This window comes from Boleophthalmus pectinirostris, unplaced genomic scaffold, assembly GCF_026225935.1.
Source record: "Boleophthalmus pectinirostris isolate CB_2022bp ecotype Guang Dong unplaced genomic scaffold, ASM2622593v1 HiC_scaffold_14, whole genome shotgun sequence".
Taxonomy (NCBI): Eukaryota; Metazoa; Chordata; class Actinopteri; order Gobiiformes; family Gobiidae; genus Boleophthalmus; species Boleophthalmus pectinirostris.
In genome coordinates, this window is record NW_026571047.1 from 37,019,773 (window position 1) to 37,032,195 (window position 12,423).

At 41.1% G+C, this 12,423-nt stretch overlaps 1 protein-coding gene across 1 annotated transcript in view; it reads right to left on the bottom strand.

The window, feature by feature from the left end:
• Nucleotides 1-1,299: 1,299 nt before the first annotated feature.
• Nucleotides 1,300-12,423, bottom strand: part of LOC110168503 (ubiquitin thioesterase Zranb1-like) — a 35,341-nt gene continuing 24,217 nt past the window's right edge. Inside the window, 5 exon segments of the mRNA XM_020933939.2 lie at nucleotides 1,300-2,685; nucleotides 2,802-3,028; nucleotides 4,250-4,379; nucleotides 4,510-4,630; nucleotides 11,326-11,521. Of these exon segments, the coding sequence (XP_020789598.2) occupies nucleotides 2,500-2,685; nucleotides 2,802-3,028; nucleotides 4,250-4,379; nucleotides 4,510-4,630; nucleotides 11,326-11,521 (860 nt within the window). The 3' untranslated portion in view covers nucleotides 1,300-2,499.

Here is a 12,423-nt window from a genome sequence, read left to right on the forward strand (position 1 = left end):
GATGGGGAAAAAAACTCCTCGAAATGTGAAAAATGTGCAGTTTCAATTGGAATACATGCGATTAAAGCCATATTGCGGGACATTCCTGGCAAAGCAGACGACGTACCCGCCACCAGAAAAGTTACACAGTGCAGCTTTAATATTGACGCTTTGAATTAATAGTAAAACTTTTGTAATTTTCCTGCTTTTTTGTCTAAGGAAAGGGTTAAATCGAACTTCTCTCGACTCAGGAATTTTTGGGAAAACTGTTCTAATCCCTCGGTTTTGTCTGTAAGGAATTTGCAATCTCCAAATTTAAGCTTCTCCCATTTTACTGTGGTATTTTTATAAAGATATTTTGGTGTTGGAATTTTAGATTTGTAGTTGAATGTCCCGATAGAGCTCCCGTAGTTTTCTTTCCCGTCCCGGATGATTTTTTTGGGGCGTAAATCCTTCAGTTGTTTTCGTGTGAGTAAAATCTCTGTATTGTTTTGTTCATTGTAAACGGTGAACATTTAGCGTCAGTGCAGTTTGAATAAAATAAAATGTAAATAAAACAAATGTCTTCATGCCTGTTTTTACTTTTTTTCCGTCACCTGCTTCATAGTTAATTAATTATCCATTTGTCACAATTAACCTCATTATTTGATTTGATTTGTTCTGGACTTTTGGACGGTTCTGGATCAAATTAAATTCATAACATCACATTTCTACAATGACTCAGCGTTCACTGCTGGTCTTCCAAACGGTTCGATTTTTCTCTTGATATTTGACAAGTAAAAAATTTAAGCTTTAATAAATATGCAGAAAAAACAAAAAAAAAAATATATATATATATATATATATATATTTTTTTTTTTAATGTATAAATAATCAAATTTAATTCAAATTTTAAAAATCTAATTAGTTTTAATAAAAAAAAATAGAATAAAAATACAAAATAATATAAAATAACAGAATAAAATAAAAAGGTAAAAAAAAAAAAATAAAAATCCGGAGTTAAGTTTAGAATAAAAATAAAATAAGTTTTAATATAAATCTTATATTAAAATCTATAAATATATAAAAATATATATTTAAAAAATTGAATGGAATAAAAACTTTTAAAAATTAAAATCCACTTTTAAGTAAAAAATAAAAATACCAAATAAAATTAAATTTGTTTTTAATAAAAATGTTAATAAAAAAAACAAAACTATTTGAATAAAATAAAAATGTAAAAAATTAAAATCCAGTTTGAAGTTTAAAATAAAAAACAAAATAAGTAAAAAAAAAAATGTTTAAATTGAAAAAAATAAAATAAAAAAACAGACTCCAGAGTTTGAGGTGAGACAAATTTAATCCACACTTGATACAAAGGTTTGGTTTTCTCTCCCTCATCCCATAATAACAATAATAATAATAAATCTACATCTTCATCCGAAACACTTCAAAACGTCAGTAAACTCACTCTTTAAACTCTTTGAACATCGTGCAAAATGAAATCCACCCAAACGCGTTGAAACGGGTCCGAAAATCCAAAACCTAAAACTCTTCTAAACAAATAAATAATGAAAAGTAAAAGAGGTGCTTTGAAATTTCACACAAAAATCTCTTTTTCCATTATAGTGCAGCTTATGCGGTTCTTATGTAGTTTAACGTAGTTTTATTATTGCAGGAGATCGGTGAAGACGCGGCTGTTTCCATGACAAAAGATCACAAAAAAATCGAAATATTTGGTAAATTTGAAGAGATTTTAAGCTTTTTAAGGCAAATTTTAGACTGAAATACTATCATTTTCAGATCATTTATGGAAGTAAACAGAAGCAAAACAGAAAATGTCCGTCAACTGTTAAAATACGCTGATGAAAATTAAACTTATTCGAGGAAAAAAAAAACTAAATTTTCCACAATTTTGACTAAATTTTGACTAAATTTCTTACATAAAATATTCAAGATGGATTTAAGAAGAAAAAACCTACCAAATTAAAGATTCACTGTATAATTTTTCTTGTAGACTCGCTCGTTTCCATGGAGACAGTACACCGCTTTTCCTGGAATGTTCCACAGTGCAGCATTAGGCTTTTTTTTTTTTTTTATCTCCGTGGAAACAAGCACAGTAACAATGCTGTTGTTTTTGAACGTATTTTTGCGCATTAAAAGCAAAAATGCAAGTTTAAAGGAATACTGTGGAACATTTCAAGCAAAAAAAAACGCAACATCTCCATGGAAACAAGCTGTTGGCTGGACCCTCAACCAGAAAAGTTACACGTTGCAGCTTTAAAGATCAGATTAGAAGAGTATTGCTGTTATTCCTAGTAAAACATTTTTTATGTGTGTGTTTTTTTTTATTGAATAATCGTCATGGAAACAGCCACTGGACAGATTCACGTGTGCTTTTTTCTGGATTTTAAACGTATTTTCTGCTGGTTAAATTCACACTCGCATGCATCATCACACATTAAAGGTTTTGCAGAAGTCTTTGTTTTTGTTCCAGTTTGTAGTAATAATAAAGTTCTTCGTTTCTTTTGTTTCTTTCGTTTACTCGTCGTCGTCGAAGCCGCAGTCCCTCATGTGCCGGTAGCGGTCCAGCCACCTGTCAATCATCTGAGCGACCAACGGGTGGCTCCGGCTGCTCTTCTGCACCGCGGCCAAAGTCCCGCCCTCCGTCACGCAACAGTCCAACCAGGAACGCAAGAGGCGCTCCTGCTGCTCCTCCGTGCCCATCTGACACAAACAACAACAAAAACAAACAAACGTCAGATACGTCAGAGTTTAGACGACGCGAAGACTGAAACATCCATAAATCTGGTGATTCGGTATCGATATCGTGAGGATCGTACCTCTTGAGCGGACAGGAAGTGCACGGGCAGCAGCTTCCTGTCGCTGTCGACCAATGGCAGCAGAGTAACGGTGATGTCGTCAGAGTTGAGGTTGGCGCCGGCGCCGCGGTTATCGAACCCGTCCGTCTCCATGGAAACCAGCGCAGAGAAATGTCCACGAGTGTAACCCAGAGCGATGGGACTTTTCCAACAGAAACTCTGCTCCCACAGCAACGGCAGGTACACACCTGTCACACAAGAGAGAAACAAACTCAACGACAGGTACGCACCTGTCACACAAGAGAGAAACAAACTCAACGACAGGTACGCACCTGTCACACAAGAGAGAAACAAACTCAACGACAGGTACGCACCTGTCACACAAGAGAGAAACAAACTCAACGACAGGTACGCACCTGTCACACAAGAGAGAAACAAACTCAACGACAGGTACGCACCTGTCACACAAGAGAAACAAACTCAACGACAGGTACGCACCTGTCACACAAGAGAGAAACAAACTCAACGACAGGTACGCACCTGTCACACAAGAGAGAAACAAACTCAACGACAGGTACGCACCTGTCACACAAGAGAGAAACAAACTCAACGACAGGTACGCACCTGTCACACAAGAGAAACAAACTCAACGACAGGTACGCACCTGTCACACAAGAGAGAAACAAACTCAACGACAGGTACGCACCTGTCACACAAGAGAGAAACAAACTCAACGACAGGTACGCACCTGTCACACAAGAGAGAAACAAACTCAACGACAGGTACGCACCTGTCACACAAGAGAGAAACAAACTCAACGACAGGTACGCACCTGTCACACAAGTAAAGCAAACAAACTGGAAGAGGAACAAGAAGCATGTAGCCAGAGCAGAGTCCAGGTGTTTGAACCTGAGGCAGTGACAGATTTAACTCTGTGTCTCTGTCACTTGGAGTCACTTTTCTGTGCACATTTTCCTGGTTTATCGGCTTTATTCTGTGTGGGGAAACTGGCCCAACGTGGTCAAAGTAGATGGAGACGACAACAAAAAAAAAGTGTCTTTAGCCAGACAAAATGTATCTTAAAACAGACGTCTGGAGTAGCGTAAAATAAAGTACAAAAAACAGAAAAGAATAAGTGACTCAAATCGAACAACCTGCACAGAAGTCTCCTCCTCACTGCCAACACCGGTTTTGTTTTCTGCCCCGCTCAGCAGGAAGTACTTCCCCCAGGCGACTTTCCAAGGTGAGTTTCAAAGCAAAGCGAAGATTTCTTTTCCCAGGCCTGAGTCTCTTTTCAAAATCAAAATGTTTAACATAAAATAATGTGAATTTAAAATGGGACAAAGGCCCATTTTGTCACGTCCTGTCTCAGCCAGACTCTGTGTTCTGATCCACACAGAGGAGCGGTGTCTGGAACGCTCTTCCTGTACTCTGACGTACCCCAACTGTAGTACTTGTAGTATTAGTACCTTGAAACCTGGTGAACCCGAGCGTCTCTCCTCTGAAGCTCTTGTAGTACTTGACGGCGTAGACGATGATGGGACGGCGCAGGATGTGACTGAGGACAAAGATGTGAGTCTGTTCCAGAGACGCTCCACACTGAAACACACAGACAAAACTCACGTGATTCTGTGAGCGACCAGAGGAGGCGCTGTAACTGACTGAACCCTCTGATACAACAAGCCACAGAAGTAGTCGTGGTAGTAGTAGTAGTAGTTGTAGTACAGACCTGACTGGCCAGACTGAGGATAAAGGCCCAGTCTTTCCTCCACTGTTCTTCTCGGAGTGAAAAGTGAAGGCCACAGCTCTGAGCGTACAACGACTCCCACTCCTTCCACCGGGAATAGAACCTGCAACCACAACACACACTCTAAATACTCTAAATACTCCCAACTATGAAGTACAAGAGGAGGAGGAGGAGGAGAGGGGGTAGAGGAGGAAGAGGAGGGTGTATTTATAGAGTCTGTGTAAACTTCCTCTGGCTCCGTTCAGTATCAGCGTCTGGGATCTGTTTTCTCTTCATTTAAAAAAGGAACCGTTTGTAAGATTTTGATTTTAAATTCCATAAACATGAGCTAAACGAGTCCCCAAACACAAAATAAATATGTTCAAATCAAATCATAACAGTAATCTTGATTTAGTCTTAATCATCATGTCCAGTGTTTTTGTAATTAAGTTGTTTATGTTATAATCTGATGTTTTGGTTCCAGATTTTTATCCAATCAGAAACCTGGTTTAGTCCTGGTTTAGACCTGGTTTAGACCTGGTTTAGACCTGGTTAAGTCCTGGTTAAGTCCTGGTTTGGTCCTGGTTTGGTCCTGGTTCGGTCCTGGTTGGTCCTGGTCCGGTCCTGGTCCACCTGGTCCAGTCCTGGTCCCTGGTCCAGTCCTGGTCCAGTCCTGGTCCAGTCCTGGTCCAGTCCTGGTTTAGACCTGGTTTAGACCTGGTTTAGACCTGGTTTAGACCTGGTTTAGACCTGGTTTAGACCTGGTTTAGACCTGGTTTAGTCCTGGTTTAGTCCTGGTTAAGACCTGGTTAAGACCTGGTTTGGTCCTGGTCCAGTCCTGGTCCAGACCTGGTCCAGACCTGGTTTAGACCTGGTTTAGACCTGGTTGTCCTAAGTGGAGCTCACAAAAGATTTACTTTTCTCACAATTATTATTTATTGTACAATAGTCCAGACTTTTATCCAATCAGAAACCAGAATGAGCATCATGTGACTCTCTCATTTGTGTTGCCAGTTTCAAATCCAGTCATTTTAAAACTGAAATAGTGACAGGCCAAACGAGTCGAGGTGTAGAAACTTGTGTCGAGCTCAGACAGTGACGCCTGTGTGTGTCAGTTTTTAAAAAGTCACGTGACGATTCATCTTCTGTGTTGTTGAGTTTGTCTGGTGTCGGGAACATGTCAGAACGAGGAGCGAACCCCGGAGAAACAGAACACAGGCCTGTTGTGTGCGGCTCACTCTTCACTCTCATCAGTCCCAGGTCATTTTCACAACAGTCGCCTCGTCACGTGTCACATATTTGTACTTGACTTTTTTGTACAACAATCTGTGATTTGTTTTAATGAGTTTGCATCACCTTCCTGTTCAGTTCTTTCATTTGTTATCAAAATAACTGTGATAGATGAGTGTTTTTGTCCGTATAATCGAGTCCTGTTCTGTGTCAAAGCTTCTACACAGGAGGCAGTTCATTTTTCAAACCACTAGATGGCGCCACAGAACACAACAACACAGTGTCTACAGCAGCGGTGTCCAAACTTTTTTCATCAAGGGCCACATATCAAAACACAGACGAAGCAGAGGGCCGATCGAGGGCTGTAAACTGGTGCTCAGAACAGTAAATAATTGAAATATGTGCATGTTTAACACGTTCGAATGAACCATCAGTCTTTATTCAGGCTAAGATCTTTAAAAACACACACTTAATGTTAAATATTCGGCTTTATCAAGGCAGATTTTCAAAAAACTTGCAGTAAAAAGCAGATTTTTAATTGATGGGCCAATTCACCTGGAAGCCTGAGGGCCAAAAAAAATTTGTCTGAGGGCCGCATTTGGCCCACGTGCCGTAGTTTGGACAAGCCTGGTCTACAGTGTTTTAAACCTGAGGTCTCATCCAACATCACTAATCTAAAATGTGTCTCTGAGCTGAACTGTCTCCACTAAACCCCAGCACCTGCACCATCATGACTCGTGGACGTGTCTCTGTCTGCAGATTAAGGCTCTGGCACAAAATATATTTATGGATAAAACGTCCCAGTGGTGGTTTTCAGATTCTACAGTGTGATGATGTCGCTCCCTCAGATGGAGGAAAGAGACTCACACTGTGACTTCATCTGGACCAGGAGAGTAACGGTACAAAAATCACAGTTCGGTTCGTACCTCGGTTTTGAGCTCACGGTTCGGTTCATTTTCGGTTCAGTTGGTAACAAAATGTAAAACCATTTGCTTACCGTTTATTTATGTTTTTAATAAACCATCAATTTGTTTTAACATTATACAAACGGGAAAATAAAATAAATGCAAACTGCTGCAACACTCGCACGTAAAAACGACAAGATATTTTACCAGAAGTGTCTTTTGTTTAGACGGTGACGGCGTTTTTGAGGGATTAAAAACGCAAAAATCTGAATCCACCCTCCAGAGTGGAAAAGTTAAACGCGCTCCACCGTAGTGTTTCCGTCTACACTGCCCAAGACGCAAAACTCTGCTCAGATCTGCTCACGTCACAAACATATAGTACACAGAAACAAACATGACGGACGGCATGCACCAAATTCCACACACTTTTGCGGCACAGTATGCACACAGACTTCCTCCCGAAAACGCTTGTCTAAACGCGGAATAAAAAGTGAAGACGCGATGCCACTTTTGCGTCATCATATAAACCTAGCCTAAAATATTCTCAAATAAGCAACAAATGTTTGAAATATTATAAAAAAATAAATTCCTTGTAAACAGTAAACACAACTTTTCAAAAAGTAAAACTGCTGCACTAACAGTTCCAGCATCAAGTTTTACTCAATCTTCATATTTTTGGCCAGAAAAACTAACGTGTCCACATTGTCTGCAGTAAGTTCAGCTGCAGTTACAACGTCCTCAGATACGGAAGCCGAGAGGGGTCGCAACAAACGCAAACGCCGCAACAAACACAAATGCGACAACACAACAAAAAGCCAAACAACAAACCAAAAAAAAAAAGCCACAACGGAAATGACCGCGGGACTCTATTTTAATGCAAACGCCGCAACAAATACAAACACCACAACACAAACGCAAATGCCACAACACAAACACAAATGCCGCAACACATTAAAAAGCCACAACACATTAAAAAGCCACAACGGAAATGACCGCGGGACTCTATTTTAATGCAAACGCCGCAACAAATACAAACGCCGCAACACAAACGCAAATGCCACAACACATTAAAAAGCCACAATACATTAAAAAGCCACAACACATTAAAAAGCCACAACACATTAAAAGCCACAACACATTAAAAGGCCACAACACATTAAAAGCTACAACACATTAAAAAGCCACAACGGAAATGACCGCGGGACTCTGTTTTAATGCAAACGCCGCAACAAATACAAACGCCACAACACAAACGCAAATGCCACAACACATTAAAAAGCCACAACGGAAGTGACCGCGGGACTCTATTTTCCGACGGACCGATCAAGCGGCAAGTGAAGAAGAAGAACTACAACGTGAAAAGTAAAGGAACGGAGAAGTTGGAAACGTAAGTAAAAGTAATTTATTGTTTTATCATTATTCGTTTCACGTTGTAGTTCTTCTTCTTCACTTGCCGCTTGATCGGTCCGTCGGAAAATACAGTCTCGCGGTCACTTCCGTTGTGGCTTTTTAATGTGTTGCGTTTGTACAGTTTGCATTAAAATAGAGTCCCGTGGTGATTTCCATTGTGGCTTTTTTTGGTTTGTTGTGGCTTTTTGTCGTGTTGTCGTGTTTGTATTTGTTGTGGCGTTTGCGTTTGTTGTGACCCCTCTCGGCTTCCGTACCCAGAGGTAAAAAAAAAATACACTTTCACTTGGGACAGAGATCGCAGGTTCGGGGGAAATGGAGATTCCGTGCCAGTGAAAGTCGAAAGCGACGACCGCGGCGCGACGACCGTAGTTTTGTGAGGATTTTTGTGGTTCGGAGGGACGTAGACAAGGCGAGGGGCAATAGGAGGGTTTCAGTCACGTGATCACAATGACGCACGAATTTCAGGTGGAGGGCAGGAAGTGAAGACAAACACGACAAACACGACTATGGAGAACACAGATACGGAGGAGAGTTCTTATTGTCAGGATTTAAAGCCAGTAGCGAGGCAAAGGTACGAGCAGTTAGTCAACAAATATATTGGACATGACCCTCTAGCTTATAAAAATTTGTGAATTTTCGACTTGCCGACAATCAAGGCAGTGGATATCACAAACTACCTTCTCCAGACGTCGTTCTACACCAGACAGCAGATGAAGACGTACAGAAGTTTGGAAGAATATCACTTTTTTTGTCAGTGGATGTGTCCACAACCTTGGTGCAAAACACCTAATTGATGATTATGGTTTGGTCTTCGCCGGGGTGAGTGTTTCTCTTATTTTATGTGTATCGACCGTTATGGGAAAAACTGCAGTGATCGGCAGTGACCTCTATCTGAACTATTTAATGTCAACAAACGTCGTTAGCCGTTAGTTGTTAATAATTTGCGGATTCTGCTCCTCCCGACCGTAAAAACAGGTTTGTGATCCACTTTTTACGGCGCTGTTCTGTCAGCTTTTCCCATTTCTGACCTTTGTGGACGACTGTCTTCGGTACTAGGGACGGGCATTTGATGAAATTTTCTTAATCGATCGTCGGAAGAATTAACGATCGATTATCCATTAATCATTAACGTTTTTATATTAAAATGATCATCATTATTATTACTATCTGCACTACTAATCTGCTGAAATAAATTCAACTTTACGACATATAAACATAACGACTCTAGAGCCACATCAGCTGTTTGACATTATAATGTGTTTAATTCAGTTTTGTTCAAATCTCACAGAAACAAAACTTAAAACCACATCACTAATTTGCATAAACTAAGCGAAGATAAAACTCCAGCTCTTGTGTCGCTGATGTGGTTCAATTTCTGTCGGATTAAAAGACATGACTCAGGTGAATACAGGTCAGTGTGACCAGATTTGTGTTTGTCAAAACCAGGACAGCGTACGGGGGGAGGGGGGCGGGGCCTCGTCATCCACATTGAGCGACTCTCACCTGGAAAAACTTTTTCCCACTGGACACAGAAACATATGTGCTGCTTTATACACTGTGCACATGGACTCACACTTGTCCCAACGCAACGGAAAGTGTGGAATTTCTTGTACAAATCATGGTTAAATCCACATTTGTGCTTCGGTTCGTTACAGACTGACCCACTGTTTGTGTCTCGCTCCTTCTGATGCAGAGACACATGTACACACCTGTTTGGTCACGATACACACAGCAACATACATTCGGTTTGTCGATTAAAATTAACGTAATCGATTAATCATGCCCATCCCTATTCGGTACTCTAAAAAAAACAACAAAAAAACAAAAAAAAAATCGCTTTTCCTTTTCTCGGTTAGAACAATTGGCACAGCTGTAAACTACACAACACAAAGGCACTTTCCAGACAAAAGCACAACAGTGTCTCAGGAGCTTCCTCCAGTCGGTTCACTTCCTGCCCTCCATCTGATTTCGCGCGCTGACAAACGTAGCCCCGTGACGTCACGTGAAAACCCAGATATTGTGAAGTCGGCCGCTCTGACAGTAAAGCTCTGCGGGAAACACTGTCCCAATCACAAGTTCCCTCGTGAATATTAAAGAGCCGAGTCTCTGTGGAGCTGCACATGTCGCGGTGAAATGTAAACACACACAAATTGCGCAAACTCACTCGTGCACAGACCTGCACCGAAATGATTCAGCACAAATACACGAACCGTTACACCCCTGGTTTGTACTATTAGTCACAAACCCAAAAACTTGCTGTAGTGATACTTCGTAGTAACATCGTGCTGGGGGTTTCTGCGTGTATTTCTATAGCAGAATGTGTTCTGTCTCCGCTGCTCTATATTTTGTATACAGACAGTTGTAGGTCCGCAAATGAGGGCAGCTACATGATCAAGTTTTCAGATGATACTGTCCTCCTCTCTCTCCTGCAGGGAGTAAACTCTGACCATGGCCGAGCTTCCGGAAAAAAGTCCACAGCCCAACAGCCAGTTCCATCCATGGAGAAGCCATAGAAATGGTCGACTCTTATAAGTACTTGGGAACTGTGTTTGATTCCTCTTTAAGGTTCGATAAGAACACTGAGCACATCGTCAAATGAGGACAGCAGCGGGTTCACTTGATGCAGAAGCTCAGCTCTTTTAATGTATCGTCTAATATTTTAAATAATTTTTATCATTCTTTTATTGAAAGTTTGTTGACCTTTTCTTTTATCTGTTGGTTTTATGGATTATCTGTGAAAGACGAGAACAGTCTGAACCAGATTGTAAAAGTTTGCAGCAAAATCAGTGGTGTTCAGACGGAGGATTTGGCGTCTGTGTGGAGACATCGGGTGTTACAAAAGACTAAGGCCAAACTGAGCCAGACTAACCATGTTCTGCACTCACAGTTCGTGAAGATGCCCTCTGGGAGGCGCTATGTCACCCCACAGGCAAAGGACTAACCGCTACACCAAATCTTTTATTCCTTCTGCCATAAGGATTTTAAACGGAAAGTGAATTTGTTGCTGTGTCCCTGATGCTCTGAGGTTCGAACGTCTGGTGTCTGTCTTTCTTTCTCTTTATTATTTATATTTATATATTGTGCATGACCAGAGATGTGCGAACTGAATTGCCCTTTGGGATTAATAAAGTTGTTGATTGATTGATTGATTGAATGTTCAGCGGCACATTTTCAGGAGCCTGTGGTTTGTGAAACTCGTCGACAGACACACTCCCTCTCCCCTCTGTGTGTATAATCGTCGGTCATGTGCGGCGCGTTGGTGTTTGTGTCTCACCAGTGGGAGCAGTGGTTGAGGCTCTGGTGCAGCGCCCTCCTCAGGACAGAGTCGGTGTCGCACACGCCCCAGGACGCCTGCAGCACCGAGTCCAGCAGACAGTCCCCCGCGGAGCCGTTCCACAGCGCGTAGAGACGAGAGTCCAGACCCGAGACCAGCTCCAGAGACCAGTTTATCACCAGGGACTCCTCCAGCTCTGAAAACACACAAAAACACACACAAAAAAACATACAGAAACGCACGGTCAGTATTAAATAACAGAAATGTTGTGATCTTACTGTTAAAAGTCTCTCAGTAATATCCTGGACCATCACAATAAATCAAATTACACATTTCTTTGTTCTTTCATTGTTATTGTTGCAGAAATCACTAAAGGAAACAGACGGCACTACATAGACCATGATGCTTTGCTCCTTCGCTCTGTTTCAGCCCAATTTACACCATGAACTTACTTATTAAGCACTTTTAAATCATAACTCTTTGGTTTATGATGAACCCAAAACCTGCATATCGTGAAAATATGGCAGAGAGAAATTTGGATATTACTACTAAAGCTACATTGTGCAACTTTTCTGGGGGATGGCCCGCTACCTGTAACATGAAAGTTTTTTTTATTCCACACTCTTCCCTCTTATAATTTTAATTTTACGATGTTTATTGATGTTTTGATCCGTTTGTTTTGTGATGTTAATGTATATCTTGTTCTGTAAAGCACTTTGAATTACTTTGTGTACCTGCCTTGCCTCGTCTCGTCTCCATGGAGATGTTATTGCATCGTCTGGAATGTTCCATAGTATGACTTTAAACATTTTCATCTAGGATTTATTCATTACAGGGTCCTGGTTTTGTCCTGGTTTTGTCCTGGTTTAGTCCTGGTTTAGTCCTGGTTTAGTCCTGGTTTAGTCCTGGTTAGTCCTGGTTAGTCCTGGTTAGTCCTGGTTTAGACCTGGTTTAGACCTGGTTTTGTCCTGGTTTTGTCCTGGTTTTGTCCTGGTTTTGTCCTGGTTTTGTCCTGGTTTAGACCTGGTTTAGTCCTGGTTAGTCCTGGTTAGTCCTGGTCCTGGTTTAGTCCTGGTTTAGACCTGGTTTAGACCTGGT